The 24,721-nt window shown below is 51.4% G+C and overlaps 1 protein-coding gene across 4 annotated transcripts; it reads left to right on the top strand.

Annotated features, from left to right (window-relative positions):
- Window positions 1-2,765: 2,765 nt before the first annotated feature.
- On the top strand, window positions 2,766-24,671 carry SEPTIN5 (septin 5). Of its 4 annotated transcripts, none has more exons than XM_058851433.1 (11): window positions 2,766-2,795; window positions 13,961-14,057; window positions 14,580-14,666; window positions 15,214-15,337; window positions 15,442-15,576; window positions 16,238-16,355; window positions 16,688-16,789; window positions 17,692-17,788; window positions 19,061-19,196; window positions 20,738-20,840; window positions 21,143-24,671. In XM_058851433.1, exons 1-11 carry the CDS (start codon window positions 2,781-2,783, stop codon window positions 21,197-21,199), a joined length of 1,071 nt encoding a protein of 356 aa, XP_058707416.1. In that variant the 5' UTR covers window positions 2,766-2,780; the 3' UTR covers window positions 21,200-24,671. The 4 variants fall into 4 exon arrangements, with proteins under 4 accessions (XP_058707416.1, XP_058707414.1, XP_058707415.1 ...); XM_058851431.1 differs by lacking the exon at window positions 2,766-2,795 and adding an exon at window positions 9,035-9,458; XM_058851432.1 differs by lacking the exon at window positions 2,766-2,795 and adding an exon at window positions 9,468-9,589.
- The last annotated feature ends 50 nt before the right edge of the window (window positions 24,672-24,721 follow it).

Below are 24,721 nucleotides of genomic sequence, written 5' to 3'. Positions count from 1 at the left end.
GTATGCTCAGAGAGGAAGCAGCAAACACAGGAAAAGGGTAGTTGCTGAACACAAACTGCCAAGAATTAAGCAATCTGTTTCGTAGTATGAAATCTCCTGTTGAGCAAGAAGATTATTTTCCCTCCCAAGCAGGTGTGACTGGAAAAGCAAGGTGGCAAAGTCATCCCAGAGTTCAGCTGCCAGACAGGACCTATGCTTCCATAGCCCTCCCCACACAGGGTGTCCCCAGTTTTTATCCCTTTCTTCCTGCTACCTTTTTTGGAAGATGCCTAGACTCACCCATGGTACCTGCTGCAATTTTCATCTTCACTCTGTGCTTTTGTGCTGCACAGGCACCACTAGCATGTTTGGCTCTTTTGTGGGGCAGCTGGGGGTACATGGTTGGCCTGAGAAGCATGTACACAGAAATGAATGTGTAGAAAAGGTGTCTGGATAAAGATTTCTTTAACAAGATTTCTGTAGAGCCCTGATACAGAAAAAAACAGGGCCTGGTAGCTGTTCATTTAGGGATCCTGGCTTATCAGTGGTAGATTCCTTTTGGCTTTGAGAGGGCAGGCCAAGAGATGTGGGGACAGCTTTATCAGCCCCTCCTCTGCTGTGGTTCCATGGAGAGCAGTAATTTGGAGTCGTTGCACTTGGTAGTAAATCCTCTGTGCCTTCAGGGAAGTGGCCTGTAGGTGGATTAAAGATGGAGCTTGGTCTCAAAATCAAAGAGGGAGGGCTGCAATGCCTCCCAGGTGTTCATTTTGCAGAAGGTAGGTATTAGGTCACTGAGGAGGGTGAATTTGGTCTCTGTCCCAACTGGCTGGCTGTTCACTCCCTGTGTGCTCAGGTGAGCAAACCCTCTCTAGAGTCCTTTGCTGTGTAGCTGCTCCTGTGAGCCAGCACATAAATGGAAACAGATGGCTCCATCTCAGCGGTTAGTAGGAATCTCTCACTGCTGCAAAACTGTTAATGAAGTCTGGGGCTGGACTGAAGCAGACAAGGCTGCTGTGCTGGTGGGCTGTGCTGGGGTGCCTGTTACTGCCCCTCTGTCACAAGAGCACCAAGACTGCTGAGCTGACCCCCAGCCTGGCAAGCAGCTGTGTCCAGCAGCAGCCTCAGACTGGGTACTGCAGAGCCACTGGGACCTGTCAGTGTCCACCAGCCTTGGTAAACGATCTGTGTGGTCATCTTTGCTGTGGGTTCCAGACCTTGCAATTCACACCTATATTATGGAAGGGCATGGGGAGCCCTCTAGTATCTGACACAATCCCTGTTGAGACTCTGAGCCAGATACTTCTTCATCTAAGGTTCTTTGCTCTGTTTCACTACAAACTCAGACTAACTAGTCTTATTTTTGCCATGCTGGTCAACATCTCCCTGATAAGGAGAAGCAAGACTCAGCAATTACTGACTATTACTCCTAAGCTTGGAAGAAACTGTTTAAATTCCCTTTGACAGCACAGTTTGATGTAGATGTTCAGTGACTTGAAGTTTTCTCCCATCATCACATAAAATGTGAATCTCCAGTCGCACTGCAGAGCACAGGGAAGTGGTGAGTTGTGCAGCAAAGGTGTAACCAGGCTTGGTGTTTGCTGGAGCAAGCAGGTGATGGAGAAGGGGAGAGAAAGGTGTTGGAAAGCATTTCTTGATTCTGTTTCTGATTATTCTGACAGCTACGCCCCAGGCACGGCCTCAGTGTCTGCGATGGCAGGGTACAAAGAGCCGATATGAATGCTGGATGGATGCACAACACAGGCAAGTGGGGAACAATCCTGGTTCCCAGCTGCCTTGCTGCCCTTACCTTTTCTTCTTCATTCATGCAGCAAACTGCCAGGCTCTCTATCTGCCTGGGTGGTCCCACAGCTGTTCCAGTGGCCCACAACACAGCTGTGCCGGGGACCTCCTCGGGCAGCCGGGGCTGTGGTGCCCTTTGGGAACACCGCGCTGCGCTGCCACCACGCTCCAGCGTGGGCACCGCTGTGTGCCAGGCCCTGGGAAGCCTGGCCAGGCCACAAACAGTGCAAGAGGCACTGACTGTTCCATGGCTGCAATGTCTCAGCCTCGTGGCCTGTGAGCCTGGCACAGCTGGGTAATGCTCCATCCAGCTCCTGGTGGGCAGCCAGCAGTGGGCTGGCATGGCTCACAGGGGAGTCAGCTGCAAGCTCCTGGAATCTTCTGGAAGGCATTTCAAAGCCCCTTGCATGGAGCAGGCAGCAGTTTGGTTTTTGCAGACAGATGCAGAATAGAAGCTACCAAGCCCAGGCAATGATGTGAAGCTGCTGGAAGTCTTGATGGTTTGCACTGGAGGGCTGTAAGCTCCGTGCTGTGCAAGGATTCAGGACATTGCCTGTGGAGAACACAGGATGTCACAGGGTACAAGAGGACAGAATTGACAGATTGTCTCTGAATTCTTCAGTCTACATCTTCTGTGAGGGGGAAACTGTGAGAAAGTTGTGGATCCCAGCAGGATAAGTCCTCTTTGTCTTGTTTCACTTTCAGGTGAAACTGATGTGTCTGTGCATCTCTGCAGGTCCTGGGGATGCTTGTGCAACCACCAGGGCTTCAGTTATCAGTACTGCTTCCCAGAAAGCCACTTCTTAGTGGCAGGGGAGGACAGACAATCTTGTATGCTCAGTGAGGATCTCTTTGGACACTTCATTTGGGCACACAATCCTCTCCTCTGGAAGCTCTGAGGTACAGCTGTTTTAATTACCCCAATTTCATCATTGCTCCATCTCTTCCTCAGGTTTCCTGCAGGAGGGTGTTATGATCTTTTTCTGAGAGCATCTCACACCATGGCTGAGAATCAGGTATGCTTCTTTAGGCCCTGCCCAAAAGGAGTGTTTGGCACCACTGCTCATAAATGGAGGTGTGCTGCAACCCCAGTCCAGCTGATTGCGTATTCCTGCTGATTAGCTAATTGCTTCCAATTGCTAACAGCATCACACTCATTGAATTCATGCTGTGATTTCTGTGTCACCTGGGGAAAAGGGGCAGGGTGCAGCTGAGGAAGGAAAGCCTGTGTTTGCCAGGCTAAAAAGGACAAGTGCTACTGCAGTGAAGCACTCAGATCATCGTGCAGTTCATTCTGCTGTTCATACTGAACCAAGAACAACATCCTGGGGAGGAAGGGAGCAGAATTTCCCTCTGACTAATGCTGCTGGATTGTGCAGGGCTGCGGGGGAACTGCCAGCCAGAGAAACCATCAGGAGGAGAAAGGAAAGGGAATCTAATTATCCATCTGCAAAGACAGATGCTAGTCCCGACACAGGGCCCAGCCCTGGGCAGACTGATGTGGGCAGTGACGTTTGCACACACTGTTTTTATGGTGGGGCTGGGAAAGGGGCTCCTGGGGGTCTCCTCTGGGAGAGCAGATGGTCCAGCACACATCACAGCGAGCCGGGGGAGACTGCAAGGCACACAGCTGCTGCCGCCGGGAGCGCTGGCCCGTGCTAGGCTGCGAGGGACGGCACTTTGCAGCCAGGTATGGCTGTGTTGTGTGGAGATGGAGGTGGAGCACAGGCAGAGCTGTGCTGGTGCAGAGGGAGGAGGATGAGTGCATGGCTCCTTCTCAGCAGGCTCATCTCAATCAAGTGGGTTGAGGCTGCAAGCCCCGGGGTGAGGGTGAAGGTCCCTGTGTGCCTCTGCTGTCTCAAGGTGCACAAGGACTCTGCTTGGTGTTACTGAGTGTGTAGAGGCAGCCGACAGTAGGGAGGGAGGATGTGTGGCCTGAGCCTGGGCATCTGAGTCCTTGATGGAAGACCTGCAGGAGGCCCCCTAGGAAGGAGAAGGTGTCTCTTCCTCTGTGTTCTGCAGAGCTTTTCCGGGTTATTGCTCACACAGTCTGAGGCCAGCTTTTCTCTCCTGGGGTGCCTCCCAAAACTGAAGGTTGCTTTAGAGACCTGCCTTTTCCTTCTTAATGAAATTTAGAATTATTTGGTGAGCTGAGTGGGCTTATTCTCCTCTCTTGTGGGCATCAGCTACTCATAAAGTTATGTTAATTTTAGCTGGAAGATAGAGGTTGGGAGTTCTCCCAAGACAGCTGGCTTTCATTCTCCTAAAGTTTTCAGGAGCCTGCTGGGAGGACAGTGGGGTTAAGAAACATCTCCTTGCAGACCTGGAAGTATTCATGAGATGGGTGAACTGGGAATGAATCAGGAGAATTTCTGATTTAGTGGAGCATATTTGTTGTCCACTGTCTTGCTCTCCATGGTCTGTGCCCAGTGTGCTGCTTGCAGGTGTGATGCCCCAACCTGGACTGTCTTCCCCTGTGATACCCTTGGATTAGGTCCTGCTGGAGCAGGCGTAGGTGTCTCACAATGCTCAGAGGCCATGATGTCCTCTCCGGTTCAGGATTCAGCCTCTTTGGTAGACAGGCCTGATCCTGCATCCCTTACTCACGTGAGCAGTCGTCTCTATTTCAAAGGGACTACTCGGTGAGTAAGGATCGCAGGATTGGGACCACTACCTGTAACACAAACTGCACCTTCTGTAGGATCCTGTCCCCAGCCTTTTCCTATTCATGTATGTTAACATGCATCAAGAACTTCCAAAACTGATGTTCTTGTCATTTGGATAGAGAACCTGAGAGCTGGAAGAAGCAGTGCCTTTCCATTGCAGAGGATAAATCACCGTTATTTTCCATCCTCTTCCACCAAACCGCTCTCAGCCCAGCCATCTTCTCTGCCCCAGAGCAATGTGTACCTGTTAGTTCTCTCATTGTTGTGCCTGGCTTCCCAGGGCTGGCAGGATTCTGCTCTGCCTCTCCCTGATTTTCCCAGCTGTAGCTTTGACATGAGAGGCAAGGCATCTATTTAAGCCTGATTTGTGCTGCAGAGCTGGAGGATGGGTCGGAGGGAGAGATGAGCAGCAGTAGTGTCAAGACTGCCTCAGACCTTCCTGCACCACCTGGTTTCTCCTTCTGTCTTAACAGGCTAAATTTGGAAACCTCTGTCCTGTGCTAAGGAATGCGTTCGCAATCGGAGGAAGCAGCGAGGGCAGCAGGTTTGACCTGTACGTTAGATTTCCGTGTGCCCCTGGCCAGGGGAGCCGCCTGGGCACTGCCAGCTCCTTCCCTCCCGCGGAACGCTCCGGTACCGAACCGCGGCTCCTCCTGTGGAGAGGAGCGGGCAGTGACCGAGGGGCTGCTGGAAGAGATCCAGCCAGCTCCACGTCCGCCCACTTTGTTATATCGTGCAGATTATCCTAAATGAGGAGCTGGGTGTGAGAAGCTCTGTGAACTCGCTCCAGAGCAAGTCACGAGTTTAAACAAGCAGGAGGTAAATTACGGTCGTCGCTCTTTTTTAAGAGCTGGAAGTGGAGGCATGGCATGAGTCACACAGTGCTTCTTGGGAAGCACGAGGTGCTTCAAGTGGAAGCAGAGAGCATAAATATGTTTGAAATTGAATTTGATACATTTCTGGAGGGATTATGTGACAAAGCAGCAGTGATCCTTGAGCAGAAATTAAAAGTTTGACCTGTGGCATAGGTAAAAGAAAAGATGAGATCTGGCTGCTGTGCAGATTGTGCTTGTGGCACTGAACATACTGGGGATTAATCCTGTGCTTTGGGATGTCTGCATTTCTTGCCTGGTATCTTGTTTTTTCCTGAGCATCACAGGATAAAGCCTGGCTAAAGCATCAGGGCTCTGATGCTCCCAGAAGCCACTTACATGGAGCCTTGCTTGCAAGCTTGAGGTTAAATTATTCATCAGAGTTTAGATCAGCAAAGCTTTTTCCCTTGGATCAGGTCAGCAGGAGCCTCAGGGTGAGTGTGCAGCTCTGCTGGTGATGGAGCAGCAGGGTTCAGACCTTGCGATACCTGTGAGATTCATCTGTCTGAAGTCAGCATTGATGTTCCTTATAGTGGGAGAGGAGGCAACAGGAGAAGAAGGTGGTAACTGAGCCCTGGAGGTTCCCACCTATGCACCTGCATGGAGGATATCAGCTGTTCCTCAGCCTCCATTGCCCTGGTCCAAACTGGGAATGGGATTACTGCCTGCTGCTGCTTCTGTTCAGCTTGAGCGAACATCTTCTCTGGCACTGCCCTTCCCTTCGTCCTAGAAAACAGCCAGGAAGAAAATTTCCCTTCTGTGGGGAATTCTGAAAATAGCTTAGCTGCTTCAGAGGAAGAAACATAAATGCTGTTATTACTTGACTGTTGTGACCCTGCCAAGCCATGGATATGCAGTTTCACCACTCTTCTGTGCCGGCCAGGCTGGCTGGGTGCATCCCTGGTGGGACCCTGTTGCCTGGCTCTGTGCTGCTCAAGAGCATCTCTCTGGATCAGGCTAAAGCTTTTTCCTTTCATGACATGCTCCTGGTTGTTCACCCAAGGATGGAGCCTGAGCATCTCTGCTAGTAAATACAGCTCCCCTGCAGGTGGAGAACTTCTCTGCTGTCACAGTTTGACAAAGAGCTGGTCTGTGAGGCGGGAAGGACTCGGTGCACCCCTTGCCTGTGTTGCCCTTGCTGACTTGTTTGGCAGGTTGGGGTTGTCTGCTCTGACACTCAGAAACCTGGATCCTGCAGCCAGTTTGACCCCTGAGCTGCTGCTGCGAGCACTTGCTTGGAGAGGAATTTAGACATGCCAGTGGAAAAAAACTCTCTGGATTTGCTCTACGTCTTGGGAGTGCCAAGTTTTTCCCTGCTGAGCTCTGCTGCACACTGCACGAGATGTCCTCTGGTTTTGTTCTTTTAAGGATGGTGTACATCAGATTTCTTGTTGGAGGAGCACTGAGCATTTCTAAGGCTTGTGTGGAAAGAGGATTTTGATCAGAAAGGACAGGGGCTAAACAAAATTGGCTTGGCTGTCTTTGGGAAGTTTGGACACATCAGCCTGAGCCAACAGCTCTGGGTGTGTCATGTGGCACATCTGAGGGACAAAAACGAGCCTGTCATTTATGGTTTGGTGACTCTGAGGATGCCAGATGAGCATCTCTAGGAGGGACAGGAGAGGCTGAGACCAGTTGACTGTCCTTCAGCAAGGAATGCTATGGAAGCCATAGCATTGGCCACTCAGTCTTAAAATGATCTCTGTAGCCAAGACCTACTTTTCCCTTTCTGCTTTCTGAGTTGTCAGGCATCACCTTGTGACTGGAATTCCTCCCTGGCTGCCAGTCCTGAGAGCATGTGTGATGTGTGAGAGCTCAAGGCACTCGGGAGACAGTAGTTCCTTGTTCCTCTCTGCGCTGTCAGCACAGCTCCTGGGGCCATGAACAACACTGTGGTTTTGTCGCAACCAAATCATTGTTGACTTCATCTGTGATCCCAGCCCAAAAGAATGTTCTGTTTTGGTGCAGTGGGCTCGTGGGGACACAGCATGTCTCCATGTGCCTTTGGAAGATGCTTGTGGTTGGTGGCCATGTGGCCTGTGGCCCTCACACAAGGGTTTACCAAGCCATGAGAATTCATGGGGGTTGGAGAGGGTTTGCTTGCAGCTATTGTGGTTTATGGTGTGGAAGGACTGGTGAAACCTTCTGTTATCTTAAGAAGGTTTGGATGTACCTCGGGTGTGCCACAAGCCATTGCTCTTGCTGCCCAATGCAGGCAGCGTGGTGCTGTCACTGCTCCTCAGTCATGTGCCAGTCAAAGACCTTGGTGGCAGAGTCCTGGAAAGCAAGGATTAGGTGAATCAAGGAGGAAGAAGAGGTATCATGAGCATGGCCTGACGTACCACTGAGCAGGGAGACTAATGCAGGGCTGTCAGCTCCCTGGGGAATGCAGCAGTGCTGCAGAGTGAGGGCAGAGCCACCAAACAGGGATGTGTCCTGCCACATCTGGATCTCAGTCTAGGTCTTCTGCTTGACTGCTACATACAAACAACTAGGAACAAAACTCAGTGGGTGTAATTAAGGATGCTGCTGGTGGAGCAGGGTGGTTTGGAGAAGGGTTTCATGCGTGTGGTATGACAACTGTTGTATGGCAGGAGTCTTCCTGCTCTGGGGGTCCTTCCCAATTCTCCTTTTTTTTTTTGGAATAAAATAGGACCTTGTGCCTGTGACTTCTGACATCACCCTCCGGCAGCTTACAGGATGGCAGCATAGGTAAAACACTGGGAGTTTTTTCCCCTCTTCTTTCCTTTGCACCCTCAAAAACCACTGGACCTTATAGTGACTCAGTACCTTATAACAGAACCTGGTGTCAGCCAGGCTTGGGGTACATGTTACAGGCCTGGGTTGTGGCCCAAGGTGACCAGGGCAGGCCCTGCTGGTCTGGCACTCTGTGGAGTCACTGCAGGAGCCCTGCAGATCCCAGAGAAGCAGCAGGAGCTGTGGCTGAGAGCAAGGCAGGAGTATGGCTGCAGCCTCTGTCCTTCCCATTGGAGAGCAGAAAGCTGCTCAGGAGCCTGTGGGGCAAGGGACAGGTTCCTCCAGCACCACCAGTGCTGTCATCTCCTGTCATTTCATTATACATGCTGTGGTATTAACCCCCTGGTTTCCAGACTGCTGTGATTATATGAAATTAGGAGCTTTTGTCTGTTTTATATAAATTCCTGTTCAGTTTCTATGGCTGCACAGAAAAGCTGGAAGGCATATTTTATAGAAAGGTTCAGAACCCAGACCTGAGATTTGAGATTTTGACTTTAAAAAGTATATGCTGAGCTGTTGTTGGGTTGGATTCATCTTCTTAATGAACACACAGATACTTCTTTATTCTGAAACGTCTTCAGAGCTTGAATGGTTGCTGTAAGATCCAGAATGCATCTGCTGCTATTCCAGTTGGATTCAGAGATGAGGCTGCAATAGAGCCTGGGCTAGACAAGAGATCAGCCTGCACCACGTGGGGACAGACCCACATCAACCAGGATTGCGATCTGGGGGTTATATTTGAACCCTGCGTTTTCGAGGCTTTGTGAACCCTCGAGACCTTCACCCACACAACCAGAAGCAGCACAATTTTGCTGAGAGCAGGTTTCCTCCAGCAAACCTTTGTCTCGGCCTCGTCAGGCAGGGTGTGTAAGAAATCCTCCAGCTGAATAGGCCCATCTGTCACGCGGAGTCAGACTGATGGCAGGGACAGCATCCGGTACGTGCTCAGCCTCTCCTCTCCGCGGGACACTGGCGGGGCGAGAGCCATCGCCTCTGGCCTGCGGCCGCCGTGGCCTTTGTCCTGTCCTCGCTGGCAGGCTCCTCCCGCGGCACAGGCGGAGGCAGGAAATCCCGGGCAGCTGCCTGGGAGCCTCCTCGCCTTTCCTCGCCTCTCCTCGGCTCTCCTCCTCGCCTCGCCTCGGCACCGAGGCGAGCCGAGCCAGCCCTGCGTGTGTGTGCACGCGTAGGCGGGGGGGCTGCCGCATGGATTTAGCGAAGGCTGGGAGGGAACACATGGGTTGGGGTTTTTCCCTTGGCCCGCGGTGGCTGTCCGTCCGTCCTGCCAGCCGCGGTTATGGATTCGATCATTATTCAGGAGCGGTTGGTGGAGCGGCTGCTGTCTCCCCGGACTCAGGCACAGCGAAGCCACCCAGGCAAGCTGAAGGTACAGGGATGTATTTATAGCACCGCGCGAGCCGGGGAGCAGCGGGGACAGGAGGGGGGAGGATGGTGCCCGAGAAGACGCGCGCAGCACAAGATGAGACCTCTGAGGAGCAGAGGAGCGGAAAGACGCCGGTAAGGGAGGGACGGCGGGCACGGAAAGGAGGGGAGCAGCCCCCGCGGGCGCGGTGGGCAGCGGGGAGATGCGCGACGCTTTTGTGCGGGTGTTCGATGCGGTGATTCCCGGGGTGAATGGCGTGTACGTGCATGGGGGGGCTCAGGGCAGGAGTCAGCGCTATGTATGCCCACACGCAGTCCGATTTGTGTTAATTAACACCGTGTTAATGCTGTGCTTTGCTGGCCGCGTTCCTTCTCTTCAGCAAATGCTGGTGGGTGAGTGGTTTTGCCGATACTCCTGTGCTCAGCCCCAGGCCCGAGGAGCAGATGTCCGTGGCAGATGCCTCGGGGGCTGTTTGTGTTGTGAATTTATGCAGCTTTCTGCAATGAAAGGAAGCAAAGGGTCTGCCTCTCTCTCGTCCAGGGCTGGGCTGTGCTGCTTCGTGCAGACGCGGATGTGGCGGCCGTGCCTGGCCGGAGGGGAAGGCTGGAGGAAGGGAGGGAGCTGGATGGCTTGTGCTGAAGGCTGTGACACCGAGGGCCCCTTCCCCCTGAAGAGACAGAGCCAGAGGCGCCAGGGTCCTAGCACAGCTCCATCATTTCTAGGGCTTGCTCCAGACCTTGATAGAGATTATTCTTCAGATTTGCTATGCTCCCATGATGTTTAATTTTAGCCCTTTTGAATATACCCAGCAAGGCCCCTTTTATCCCTAGGCTGAGTGGTGAAGTCATGTGAGATCTGGGTTGGTTTAAAAAACACATCCACCAGAGATGTGAGGAGGGAATTGGGAAGGACAGGAGCGATGGAGACTGTACTCTGCCTTGGAGATACAGACAGCCCTGTGAACACCTCAGTACCAGGACAGCTTCTCCTCTGTGCAACACCTCCTGAATGTTTCTACACTCCCAACAGGAGCAGGGCTTGAACCCACCCAGGGCTTTGTTGCTTGGCTTGAACTCCCAGGGAGAGCACTGGCTGCCAGGGAAGCCCTGGCCACCTCGGCCAGCTATTAGAGGATGTGACATGTTGCTGTAATGTCTGGTGAGCCAGAAAGCGTGTGCCAAAGGAGAGTACGGGTGCGTTTTGCTTGGCCTGGGGTGCTTTGGTTTGTGATAGGGTCCCAAAGATTGGCCACAGCTCTTGGTGGCCTCTCTGGTGGTGTGTAGGGCACGTTCCCAGGCACGTGGTAGTGGGATGCCAGTGGGAACAAAGGCAGCAGCATGGAGCAGGCGGTGGGAGAGGGGCTCCTTGTGCCAGAGTGCTGCTGGCTTGGCTGGCTGAGGCCTTTTCCCGACAGCTGGAGCTGGCAAGGGGAGTGTAGCACAGGAACCAGCTGTCCTGGCTTTTGTCAGCTTGATGGGACCTGGCTTGTGAGGGTCAAGAGCATGGGGAGGGGGCTGTGATGCGTTTAGGAACTCCTTCTATCCAAGTCTCTCATGAAATTAATGGATTTTAACTTTTCATAACTCAGAAAGCCCCGTCTCTGTCAGTAGCCCTCCCAGGCCTCTCCACCCCATGCACGGTTGCTCTGCAGACAGTACCTGGAGGTGGTGAGTGGTGTAGAGCTTTGAGCAAGGCACACACCAGGCTCAGGAGGCTATGTGGGCTCCTTAAGTGCCATGTTAATCTTGCCATGCTGGCAGAGGTGAGGGTTTGTGCCTGTCATAGTGCCCAAATATGACTGGGATGGGAGCACATTCTGAGTGTCTCAAAGCAAAGGTGAAGAACCACGAGTCAAGGCTGGTGCAGAGACCACGCTGCTGTTCCTGAGAGAAGGCTGTTACAAGAAGGGGATCCCTCCTCACAACTCACCTTGCATCTCTTGCCTTCACCCTTGACTGGGCTCTGCAGTGTGTCCATGGCTGGTCAGAGGGAGACATGGCTGGGGACAGGGTTTTTCTCCTCACAGGTCTGGCTGCCTCCCATAGTGAGGGGAGCTCTTCTGTTCGTATTGCACTCAGCACTGACCTTCCTTTCTGCAAGGGAAATGACTGCATGAGTCATGGGTAAAAGGCAGTGTCCTGCACCAGCTGGGATTTGCTCATTTTGAATATCGTGATTCCATGGAGCTTTGGGGAGGCAACCAGAGGTACAGCAAGTCTCTTGGTTGGGCTGAACAGAAATGAGAGATCAGGTTCAGCCAGTTATACCTGGCAGAAGTAAGTGGAGTTGCTCCAGAGCGCAGCTCCCCAGTGTCTCCATTGTCAGCCCTTAGTCATCTAGGTTAAAAACCAAACAAAACAAGAGAAACACACCCCAAGTCTCAGCTGTGGTTTCATTAGCACATTACTAGTACTATTTCACACGTCAAGTCATGGAGAGAGGAGATCCTTGTGTTTCCAAAGTCTGGTAAAGATCAGGGCAGGAGAAGCACCAAAGGGAAGTATGTTGTATATTTGTGGTGCTTGCTGGGAAATGCTGGACCATTTACTGTGAGGTGCTGGCTGTTACATGTCCACTTTGGCTGTGCTCATGGATGTGTTTTACCAGGAAGTGAAGCAGCTGAGGCAGCTCTGGTACTGAGAGACAGAGGCTGGAAGCTATCTTTTCATCCTTGTTTTTGTGACCTTGCCATTATCACGTTTCTTACTCTGCTTTGTGCACCTTGTTTGCCCTCTACTGAGCCCTTTGGGTGGCTTTTAGTAGGTTTGTGGTGTCCCCCAGGCAGGCATTGCTTTGCTGCATGCAGCTTGTCAGAACTGCCATCACTCATCACCCGGGGGTCTTGCTGCTGCCTCCTGCACTGCTGCTCGGGATGTCACTGCCTTTTAGATCAGTCATCACAGCTGCCAGTGGAGCACTTTGAGCACTCTCTAGTTCTCCCCTTTTCTCTAATTTCATTTTTTCTGTCCCTTCCTGCCTTTCTGGACAGTTATGAAACAGCATTGCTTCAGCTATGGGAGATGAGGGAGATCAGAACCCACAATCACTCGGGACTGAAATGACCAAGTTTCAGACCCAAACCAAACCTCAATTGCCAGAAGGTAGTGACAGTGCTAAAGTACAGAGTCCTTGGGCCACGATGGCCATCAGCCACTTCTGTTCCATCTCAATGGGCAGTTTCAGAGCAGCCATAAATTGGAAGGAGGAGACTGTCTTCCCTGCTCAGAGTCCCCAGAGTAGAACTTTGCAGTCTGTCAGACTGAGGATGCCCAGGGATTCTCACACAGGTGGACATGCAGCTGTAGAGAGCTGCTTGGGAGCAACATTGCCCACCTGCAGTGTGGAAATAGGTGCAAGTCAGCATTGCCCTAAGCTCGGCACCCTGGGTCATATTTTGTATTTCTTTGAGTGTGTCACCCAGGAATGGAGATAGTTAAACTTATGAACAAAGGTGTTCTCTGCTGTGCCTGGAGAATGGCTGAGGACATCCATGTCCTCAATGTGTTTGAAGACATCCATGGAATAGGAGCTAGGGCCAGTTTTGAGGAACTCCTGACTCTGTGAATGTGTCTGTGGTGTGGATCCCAGTGCTATGATTATATTCATTGATGTTGAAATGCAGAGTCTATCATGTCTCTAGCTGAGGCATTTGTGAATGGCTTAGTGTGCTTGTACAGAGCATGTGCCATGCTTGTGGAATGCCTGTGGATTTTGTGCTGTGAGAGACCACTCAGTGATAAGGGGCTGTGTCTGGGGGGTGGTTGGGGGATAGGTAACACTGCAGTAACACTAAATGTAATACCCTCACCAAAATCATCTTAGTTCTATTTATCAATATTTCCACATCCTTCCACTTCCCATGCTCCTTGAACTTTGGTCTCTTCAGAAATAACACAAGAGATTACTCAGGATTTCCTCTTATTCAGCCAGGAGTGGCTGTGACACAGCAAGAAATAATCCCCTCTCAGGTCAAGCAGAAGCTGAGCCGCTGTACCTTCCTCTACACGTGGCTCAGACAGTGCAAGCCCCGGGGTGCTAATTGCAGAGCTCTCCATCATGTAGCACACGTGTCTGTGGTGGGAAGGATGTGGAAATGACCTGGGGAGAAGGTGGCATTTGGTGACCCTGCTGTGAAGGAAGCCTGTGACTGTGCAGATGAAGCAGAGTTAGGAAGGCTGTCTGTCAGCAGCAGCCCTGCATGTGCTTTCTGGTGGAAATGGTGGGATGTGCCTTTTCCCTTTGTGCTGGGAAGCTGCTGGGAGAGTAGCCAAGCAGGACTGTGGCTGGAACATGTCTCTTTGTGCACCTGTGGGAAGGGCCAAGTCCCTAAGCCCAGAGGAGGTGTGTGCCTTGCCCTGCACTGCTGCCAGGGCAGGGACCGGCCTCTCCTCCAGCCCTTGGCTGTGCCCCAGCGGCTTTTTGAGTCCTACACCCTGTCACTGTGTGAGGCTTAAGCAGAAGGGGTGGCACACTCTGACCTGCTGCCATCCACCTCTGCCCCGCAGGACCATGAGAAGCAATACGTGGGCTTTGCCACTCTGCCGAACCAGGTCCACCGGAAATCCGTGAAGAAGGGTTTTGACTTCACCCTCATGGTTGCAGGTGAGACTGCCCATGGATGGAGGTGGCTGGGTCACATGGTGGGTGTGTGGAGGGAACCAGCTCTCCTCACTTCCCTTAGGTGCTCCCATAACGCCTGGATCCTCCCCTCACTCTGTTCTGGTCCTTGTCCCAGGCCTTGCTTTGCTCCCCAGCCTGCCGCAGTTTCCCCAGGAGGAATGGGCCCCTCCTGACCCCTCATAACCCACTCCAGCAAGCTTTTCCTCCAACAGTGACTGCTCTGGGTGGTGAAGGCAGGGCCAAACAGGGACAGGGACCAAGGGAAAGGAAGGAGAGGGAGAATGGGGGAGCTGGGAGATCACATTTGTACAAGGATTGAGACATCCTGCAGCAAGTCTTTCCACTGCTGGAAAAATGTAGTGCCAATAAACAGCCCCTGACAGCTCGTCTCTCTCACTTCCTCTGGCTCAGGATTCAAAGCCTTGTTCAGAGTTTCATTTGTAAGTCAATTAGCGGGTCATGTTGCTTGCTTTTTCCTCCTCCCCTTTGCGCTCTGTCAATTAGGAGAGTCGGGTCTGGGAAAATCCACGCTGGTGAATAGCCTGTTCCTGACAGACCTCTACAAAGACAGAAAGCTCCTCAATGCAGAGGGTAAGTTGGGAGCAAAGTGGGGTGAATGGGACTGTCCTAAGGACTATCGCTTTGGTTCCTTGCTTCAGCAGCAGCTAGAAGCTTGGCTGGATCCCAGCCCTCTTGTTTGTGGCTCTGCTCTCCTTTGTGTCTGCTAAGGCACTAGAAACGAGCAAAAAGGGTTTGGCTGTAGGGCTCTTCTGTCCTTTGAAGGGAAGATGAGGCTGCAGAGCAGTACTAGCCCTTTGGGATGAGATATTGAGATTTGTCTTTTTTTCTTGGATGTTGGAGTATGGTAAGGCTTCCTCTTCCCCAGTGACTGGAAAAAATGTTCATAACAGCTGGGCTACAGGCACTTCAGAGGTTTGTGTATCTTCTTGGAGTCTGCCTGCCTGCTGCTGGTCTCCTGCAGTACCACCCCCTTGAGGCTCCTTAGGGTATGATCTGAGGTTTTTGAAACCTGTGTTACTCCCTGTGTTCAGTGATAAGGGGGAGCTGGCTTCTCATGGGTGCAGTGGGGATCCCCAGCATTACTGCTTGGCTTTAACTCACATGCTCCTGTTCAAAGAGAGGATCAACCAGACAGTGGAGATCATCAAGCACACGGTGGACATTGAGGAGAAGGGTGTTAAGCTGAAGCTGACCATAGTGGACACACCAGGCTTTGGAGATGCTGTTAACAACACTGAGTGGTGAGCAGGGCACTGCTGCCTTCCTTTTTGTCCTTAACCTCACAATCATTAGGAGACAGCAGACACTACTGATGATTTTGTTTTGATTGAATTGCCCTTCTCAGCTGGAAGCCCATCACTGACTACATTGACCAGCAGTTTGAACAGTATTTCCGTGATGAGAGTGGCCTGAACCGGAAGAACATCCAGGACAACCGAGTGCATTGCTGCCTCTACTTCATCTCTCCCTTTGGGCACGGGTGAGAGCCCACACTCCAGGCCTGGGGGGTGACTCAGTCCAGAGGGAAGACCATTGTGCCCCAGGATTGCCCTGTAGCAGCTTGTACACTGCCAGGGCTGCTGGCACAGGAGAGGAGCTGTCTGGATGTTCTCTGCTAAGCATCACAGCACTCCTTTCCCCTCACTGGCAGGACAGACTGCCTGTGAACAAGCAGAGCAGATCGCCCTCAGGCTTACAGCCTGATTTGAAAATCAGGAGAAATAATGCCATGCAGACTTGTATGTTCCTATCTAGCTAAGCTGGACTGATGTGTAGGAAAGGGATTTTTAAGCTGCCTTCAATCCTGCCCCTTGCTGGCTCATGTGTCAGCCTAGGCTGGAGCAGCTGAAGGGGCTGCCTGTCGTACAGGACAGCTGGAGGGGGAGACCCAGGCTGTGGTCTGGGTAGTGTTTGGCCTTCAAGGGAGCAAATACCCAGCCAGTGTCTGTATGAGACACTCAGCAGCTAAAATTTGAGACAGCTTTCCTGAAGGTACAGCCCTAGCTGAGGGCTGTCCCAGTGCTGCTGCAGGCTCTTGTGACAGCACTGTCCTTCTCCCTTTGTGCTGGGTGGGTGAGAGAGGCTGGAGGGGGAGCTGCCCAGTGTGTCTTTGCTAACAGCATCCCTCATCCCTGCTGCAGGCTGAGGCCTGTGGATGTTGAGTTCATGAAGGCTCTGCATGAGAAGGTCAACATTGTGCCCCTGATTGCCAAAGCCGACTGCCTGATTCCCTCCGAGATCCGGAAGCTAAAAGAAAGGGTGAGGTGCTCTTTCTGTACAGAGTTATACCTGAAGTAGTGGCAGGGATGAGCTGAGGAGGGAGGGGAAATAGATATATATGTATTTATGTGTCTGTACAGCATGTTTGTGTTTATACACACACACACACACACACGGTATCTGCACATACCGCTGCAGCCGTGCTCTGCTATGAGAAGGGAAGACAGCAGAGAGGCTGACTTTAGAGGAAAGCTCAAATCCTTTTGCCTTCTGTAGCTATAGCAAACCATGGTAGCACAAACAGAATAAACCCAGCATTTGTGTTATTGTTCAGTTTTACATCCTTTCCGTTTTGTCTTGCATGAACACAGATCCGGGAAGAGATCGACAAATTTGGCATTAAGGTGTACCAGTTTCCTGAGTGTGACTCTGATGAAGATGAGGAGTTCAAGCAGCAAGACAGAGAGCTTAAGGTAAGGAATCTGCTCAGCAGGGTCTGGGGAATCAGGCTCATGGGTATGTGGGTCAGTCCAGAAGGAGCCAGAGCTGTCCTGCATGTGCTGAAGGCCTGTGCTACTGCTACCCAGGGAACAGCTCATGCGGTAGATGGCCTGGAGAAGGTGCTGATGTCCTTGCTGGTGCCACAAAGTCAAGTGTGGCATGAACTTCTGGCCCTTCTGCTCTCCCTCCAGGCAGTGTGAGTCTTTCCTCCATCTGCTCCAGCCTGTGTGGAGTTGTACAGCAATTCTGAGCACCTGTTTCTGGGTGATGCCATCAGCAAGGAGGAGAGATTTGTGAGTGATTAGGCACTACTGTGACACATCAGTTGCATTGGGGGACACAACATGATCATACAGGCATATCTGGAGGCCCCAGCAGCTCAGTCCCTACCACCTCCCAAAGAGGGCTATACTGTGTGTGCAGTATAGCCCTGTTTCTCCTGTCAGAGGGGGCAGTTGACTTTTTAACAAAGCCCCCAAAGAAGGGCTTTGACTCCCTCCTGAGCAGAGAGAAGCACAGCCTGTAAATTCCTGCTCTTGGTGTACATTGTCCCACTTGCTTGGTGTCCCAGCCTCTTTGCTCTGGCTTCCTTGTAGAGCTTCCCCTTAATGAAGAGATGCAGGCACCTGCAGAGACAGAACTTCCCTATTGACAGCTGAGATCAGGCTGGGAACTAGGCCACCTGTAGACCCCAGTGCTTTAGGCTTTTCTCTGCAACTGGGTTGTGGTGCCTTGCTCTGTGGCAAGGATGTCCCTCTGCCTTTCCTACCGGCACCTTCCTCCTGCTATTCTGCTGTGCCTGAGCTTGGCCCTGGAGAAAGGATCCATGGGCAGCTGGGGGCTGAGCTGTGCTCAGCGGTGCCTCTCGTTCCAGGAGAGCGCTCCCTTCGCCGTCATTGGCAGTAACACTGTGGTGGAGGCGAAAGGCCAGCGGGTCCGTGGACGGCTCTACCCCTGGGGCATTGTGGAAGGTAAGCATGGAGCCTGGGAGCGCTGGGAGGAGGTAGGGATGGGACAAGGACAGACAGGTGTTTCCAGGGATGGCAGGAGCGAGCTGGGACTGTGTGCCACCTTTGTCATATGGCAGGGGACAAGGTAGGGTAGAAACAAAGGCACCAGGACTGGCTCAGGAGATCTGTGTTACTGGGAGTGTATCAATAATCCTCCCATTGCAGACTGAGGAAGAGTGGCTTCATTGTGAATGGATGAATGCCTAAGCTTTAATGTGCCCTTAGGACAGTGCTTCTTATTAAGAAGTGGAGGCTGGGCATTGCCTCCACTGTTGATTTTCTGGGAGAAGCTGTTGCCCTCAACCAAGCAATCATAAACTCTGATGCATTCCCTCCTCTGCTGCTGCTCCTGTAAGTGCTGGAATTGCTGGGCTGGAGGCTGTGCTGATGCACAATGTTTGTTTCCAACTTTTTTCCTTTCTAAAGGGTGAAATTTCATAAAGCCCTTAGGCAGAATAACTCTGAAATGGCTTTTGCTGCTGTTGCTGATTTGCCCTTGCTGGTTTGTTGCTTTAAGACCTTGCAGCTTTAAATCCCAAAAGCTTGTGTTTGCACTCATGGGCTGCTGCTGGCTGCTTGGGCTGCCCAGCTGTTGGCTCTGCTCCCTCAATGGCTCCAGAGGGGGCTGTGCCTATTGGGATGCTGGCATTTGGCAGCAGGATCAACTTTGTGAACCCCTGTGCCTGATACAGCTGATTTTCCCCAGCCCTGAGAAGAGGCAAATACAGAACATCACAGCAGCACAGTGCTTCCCACAGCACTGTCTGGAGCCAGGCTCCCCATGGCAACAGCAGCTCTTTCAGCTCTCCATTGCCTGCTCTTGGCTTTGCCCCTCAGGGACTGATGTTGTCTACAGGGGCCTTTTGATAAGTCCTAAATTGTGATGAGACACAAGCAATTTACCTCCTGTACCAGCTGTGCTCACTATGGGGTTATAGCAGTGACATCCCATGTACATGGGATCCTCTCTCAGAGCTCTGCTGTATGTGCTTATTTAATCCTTTTACACAGAAAAAGTCCTGTGAACACAGTGTCTTCAGCAGCCTGGCCTCAGTGTTGAGAAGTGCACAGCACCATTGAGGGCTGTGCCAGGGCAGTAGTGGGGGATGATGAGGAAGGAGCCTTGGGGTGGGGTTTTAGTCCAGTCTGTGTGTCCAGGAGCTCAGAAGGGGCTCCCTGGAGAGGTCTGGTGGGGTGTGATATCCAAGCACTCTCCTGTTGTCGCTTCCACAGTGGAAAACCAGGCACACTGCGACTTCGTGAAGCTGCGGAACATGCTGATCCGGACACACATGCACGACCTGAAGGATGTCACTTGCGATGTCCACTACGAGAACTATCGAGCTCAGTGCATCCAGCAAATGACCAGGTGGGTCCCCACCTCTGGTGGGAGGGGTTGTCACCCTCTGTGGAGCTGGAATTACTCTCACAACAGCTCATTGATCAGGAGGCTGTGGATCTGCTGGGGACTTGCTGGGCTGCAGCCTCCAGGAATGGCACTGGGAACTAAAATAGAAAATCCAAGCGTGTTTCCCACAGTCTGAACCCAAGGCAGGAATGCTTCTGAGAATCCACATTCCTGTCTGAGGATTCCCCATGCAGATATAGAGAAATAGGCCTAGAGGTTCTTTTGAAGAGCTGATTCTTGCAGGGGGTGAAATACATCCAGCCTAATAAAATGGGATAAACCATCTCTCTGGTGAGTGATAGCTTTGTGCAGTGCTGAACAGGAATGCATCCTGTGGTCTGCAGCTATGTCTAAATAATAGCATGACCCTTGGGATGCTGCTGCTTCTCAGACAACAGGATCCAGGCAATTAGTGAGACATCTCCAAAGACTTCTCTGCATTGTCTTCCCTTTGCATTTGATTCTCTGTGGTTTTAGTCAGAATGATCAGAAAACAGAAGAGACAACACTCACAGGCTTCTCATTTGAGACCTCTATTTTTCCTTCTCCCTTTCATGACTGATATACTGGTGAAAAAATTTGGGTTTAAGTAGGTTTTGGCTCCTCTGTTGTGAACCATTCCCTTCACTTCCTGCCAGCCCTGGCTGGGTAGCTCTGTGCTGCCACGTTGCAGAGCAGAATGGCTGTACTTTAGCAAGGAGCAGTCCTGCATGTGTGCCAACGTGCAGGCTGGCACATTCTCCTGACACACAGTGTATCCCAGTACTTTTGCATAGCAGACAAGCCTGTTTTTTCAGTAGCAAGTATATGGAGTCCCAAAATAACTATGTTAAATGCTACAGCTGGGTGAGCAGTGTCACAGCTGCTATTTAGGTAGGCTGTGTGTCTATTAAAAGAAGAGCACAGTGAAAAAGTGATTGCTATGCCTAGAGAAAGCTTCAGTTTGGTACCGTTTCTCACGCCGTGATTAGTTCCTTGCCAGTGAACAAGTTTCATAAAACCAGCACAGGGCCATTTCTAGAGAGTCATTTTGATAAGAGATCCTAAGCTCTGAGGCTGGAATTGTCTCAATAATGAGCCAATGGTGACTCCAAGTGGTGAACATGTGTAAGTGGCTTCTCCAAGTTGTAATTTCTGCCCAGACTTCCTTGGCTACTACCATTCCCTCCTCATGTGCTGAAAGCTCCTGTGTTTGAAAGAAAATCACCTCCTTCCTGTGTCCCCTACCTGCAGTCATGGGCACCCCAGCCCTCAGAGCAATGCTGCTGTGCTCTGCCTGTCTCATGCCTCCCATGTCCTGAACAGGAGGTCTCATTCTCCATCCAAGTGCATGCCACAGCTCTGGACTAGATTGCCCTATGGCCCCTCCACTTTGTTGGGTATGTGATGCTGTATTGCTGGTGGCTCTGCCGTGGGGAGTGACAGTCATTGTGTGGTGATAACAAAGCCCGCCATCCTGAACCATGAGTGACTGCTCTTCCCCTCTCTCTCCATCTCTCTAGCAAGCTGACTCAGGACAACAGGATAGAAAGCCCCATTCCTATCCTGCCTCTCCCAACACCAGACACTGAGACAGAGAAGCTGATTAAGATGAAGGATGAGGAGGTGAGTACCATTTCTGCCTGTGCCTCCTGGGTGCTGGAACTGGAATCCCAGGAGTTTCTCCAGGGTTGCCCCATAGAGGTGGTCCTGAGGCTTCCCACTCCTGTGGGCTCCTGGGGTGCAGGACAGGGTGTGAAAGGCTTCCTCTGTCAGGGAAACATAACTCCATTCCACCCAGACACAGGTGCCTCTGTGCTTAGACAGGAGTTAATACTCTCTGAGGGATCCCCTTGTCTGCTCCAAGGGGCTGCCACAGTGTGGATCCACTGGTCCCTTTCTGACTCTCTCTTCTGTGTCTCCTGCAGTTACGGCGGATGCAAGAGATGCTGCAGAAGATGCAGCAGCAGATGCAGGATCAGTGAGAGGCAGGTACCCGGAGGGCAGAGGGGATCCCCCAGTGACCATCTGAGACCTGGCAAGAGCTGTGAACGTTTAGAAAAGGTTTCCTATTGTATAGAGACTTGTGGGCAAGAGCTGCACCCGCACCCTCTAATTTATTAGCAGCAGTGCTGGCTTTTTGACCAGCTGGATTGTGGAGGAGGCTGTTCACTTAACAGTTTACTGATGTGTATTTCTTTTTTAATAATATTCTTTAATTTCTTTTTTTTTCCTCTTTTTTTTTTTTTAATTTTTTAAAGAAACTAGCCTGGGATGTCTCTAAAAAAATAAGAAAAGAAAGAGATCCCCCTTTCCTATGTACTAATCTCTAGTTTGGGAATGCTCTGGTATTTAAAGTCCTGGTTTCTCTGGTGTACAAACTTAAAGAGTATCTGTGTCAATGCACGTAAGTGTTTACTCCCAACTGAGGTGCTGTGCCCCTGTCCCTGTTCCCCTTGTCTAGGGCCAGCACAAGCATTGTAAAGGCAGCCATACCCTTCTGTGAGTTTGACCTGTGCTGCTTGGCCTTCTCAGCCTGGGGACAGTGCTGGCCCAGAGAACTGGGGCTGGGAGTTTCTCTGTGCACTGACCTGTTCAGGAGTCCTGATGATTGCCTGGTATCCTGTCCAGGTTTTTATAGGTTTTTTGTTTAGTTGGTTGGGTTTGTTCTTCTTATCAAGAAAACTCCAGGATGTTTGCACTGAGCAACAAGAGACTGAGTGCCTTGAGGCTGGTTAGAAGAAAACTGTTCTCGGTTACATCTTTCTGGCAGAGAGGCTGTGTTGTTGACTATTGCCTGCAAGGAGGTGATGAGAATGAGCACCTTTCCTGCCATGGTTTCCTCCCACAGCAGGCTGGAGGCATTGGTAGAGGAACCCTAAGACCCTGCAGTAGCAGGGTGAGGGTATTTCGTTTAGGTCTCCTCAGCTGCAGTGTGTCTTCAGTGTCTGCTCTGAAAAGCACTGTGGCATCCAGAGCACTTGGCCAAGACTGCTTTGAAGGGGGTAGAAACCCTAGGGCTGAAATTCAACCCCAAATGCAGACCTGTCCCCTATCCTCAGGCTTTGCAGTCCCACAAGCACATTGCTGGCTCTGAGTTTTTCCTGAGGGAAGGGGCAGTTTTTGTAGACCTGTATCAGAAATCTGCAGGCAGTCTGTGTGGGCAGGTGTTGTGTCAGCCTGGCAGGTGCAGGACTGTCATTGAGTGGGGCTGAGCAAGCCCAGCAGGCTTGGCTCTTGCTCCCCTGCCCTTCCAGGCACTCGACCCTTCTCCCCCTCCTTATTCTTTGGCTCTTCCTGCCCTAGTGCTGGTGGGTGTGCTGGGCAGAGATAAAAGCACTCTTTGGGCAGCAGCTCTTGTCCTGTTCTTGCTTCCTGCAGTATTTTTAACTTGAGTCCAGCCAGAGCAGAGCCCTGGAGTGTGATGTGCCTGGCAGGGCAGGGCTCACCAGCAGCACTGCCATACTCACAGGAGTCAGGGCTGTTGGAGGGAGAGACACTCGGCTCTTCCCTCTGACTCCAGGGAATGCAGCCATGGGCTGGGCCCTTCTGCTCCTTGGCTGACTCCTCTGTCCCCTTTCCCCTTTTGTATCTGCTCCTCCATCTCTGGCTCTCCCCAGTAGATCTCCCTGGGTAGGAAGCACAGTGTTGGCCAGAAATAGGCAGGCCCTAGATTCTGCTGCTGGGCACTGCATTTGTCTGATTCCTCCCTGGTGCTTTAGAGTCCCAGTCAGGGTTTATCCAGATGGTGAGTAGGATGGCTGGTTCCAGTTATTCACTGTACAGAGCCTCTGCTCAGCCAGAGCATGAGCTGTAGGGGCAGGGGAGAAACCCTGGCACCATGTGGAAGGACAAAGGATGGAAGCCCTTTGACAGAACTGTGCAAGCTGGAAAAGAGCAGTGTTCAACAATGTTTGGGTTTTTTTTTCATGTTCTCCTGTTTTGGGCTCATAAGTGGCAGTGCCATCCTAGGAGAGCAGAAGGATTCAGCTTGACTTCAGTAACATGAAGGACCAAGGCACCTGAGAGGAAGTATAACCTTTCTTTGCATGATGTGCTTAATTGAGCAGTGGAGTAGCCTGAAACAGGAGCTTCCTCCAGGTTTTCCAAAAAGATGGACTTAAAGATGAGTTCTTGGCTTTATCTGTGCTAGCATAAAAGGGAACATCTTGAAGTACCTGTCCCCTCTTTTCTGACACTAATCTTGGTGAGGATGATGTTCTGTTGCAAATGAACCCTGTCCACCTGGAAATTTTCCTCTCAGACAGATTAATTCCTAGAAAATAAAGGAGACCTTTTCTCTTTAGGATGGACATAGAGCAGCTGACATCTTTCATGCTGGGCTGTGCACTGAGATGCCATGTGCTGGTGAAAGCACAGGGTACACTGGTCACAGGCAGGCAGGGCTGCTGGGGCTGGATCTGCCCATCCCTCCATGTGGGAAAGTCTCCATCAGCTCAGTGCACGTGCCTCCTACAGAAAGTCGAGGGTCACAAGCCTGTCCTCTACAGAGAGCTGAAGCCTTTGGTTACCAGCTGGCAAAGATAGTTCAAGTTGCATTTAGGAAAAACACACAGGAGTGAGGCAGCAGAGATAGCAGAGGGGTGGTGGTACCACTGAAATAATTTCTTCATGTAGGAGGTTCCCTGCCCTGAGTGCTGGGATTTAGGGGCTGCTTGGAAAGGGATTAGAGAATGATTTTGGGGGACATCAGGGATTCAGATTCTGGCCTGGAAGGTGGAATCTATTTGTTTAAGGAGTGTGTTGTACTGTGGCATCAATTCTCACAGTAAGTGGAGAAGAGACTCCTGAAAGCAGGGAGTGTGGCCATGTGCCTCTGGCAGTGAAAAGTGTGGATAGGAAAGTAATTTACTGCCTTCCCTTTCACACAACCCTCCACAGTCTCACACGCAATCCCTGCACCCCCTGGCACATTCCCATGCCTCTGCCAAGCTTTGCCCTGCTGAGTGAGTGGCTGCAGGGATGGTGTCCCACTCTACAGCTATCCCAGGCTGCAGCTGGGGCTGTTGGTATATCTTGGCCCCTGTGCCTGACAGGATGGATCCATGGCATGAACTCCTTGTGTGCCGCTGCTGTGCTGGTCCTGCCTGTGCAGTCCTTGCTGCCTCCTTGCTGCCCCTCAAAGGAGGGGCTCCTACTCCTCATGCTCTGCAATGGCATTCCCTGCTCTTCCTCACAAACCCTGCTGTGCTTTAATGCTGGCTTGCTCCTACCATGCACCTTCCTCACCCCCTGCTCCATTCCTAGGCTCTATGTTTCCTGTCCATCTGTTGGGTTATTATATTTTTTTGTAAATTTCTGTTTGAACATTTTGTCATTGTGAACAAAGAAAATGAAACCTTTTAAACATATCCATTTTATTAAATGATTATTGTTATTATTATTAATGTTTACTACCTGAATTGATCAGTGAAATAAATACATTCAAAAATCCAACCTTTTTCTGTTTAATTTTCAGCCCCCTTCAACAGCATTGGTGATACATT

This window comes from Poecile atricapillus, chromosome 16, assembly GCF_030490865.1.
Source record: "Poecile atricapillus isolate bPoeAtr1 chromosome 16, bPoeAtr1.hap1, whole genome shotgun sequence".
NCBI classification, from domain to species: domain Eukaryota; kingdom Metazoa; phylum Chordata; class Aves; order Passeriformes; family Paridae; genus Poecile; species Poecile atricapillus.
The sequence above is the reverse complement of the archived record's forward strand: the minus strand, read 5'-3'. Positions and strand labels throughout refer to the sequence as shown.

Excerpts from the sequence above, each read along its gene's own strand:
- SEPTIN5 (XM_058851431.1), top strand. The coding sequence starts at position 9,369 with ATGGATTCGATCATTATTCAGGAGCGGTTGGTGGAGCGGCTGCTGTCT. Across the intron at positions 14,667-15,213 it reads AAAGCTCCTCAATGCAGAGG|AGAGGATCAACCAGACAGTG; the intron begins GTAAGTTGGGAG and ends TCCTGTTCAAAG. Across the intron at positions 20,841-21,142 it reads TTAAGATGAAGGATGAGGAG|TTACGGCGGATGCAAGAGAT; the intron begins GTGAGTACCATT and ends TGTCTCCTGCAG.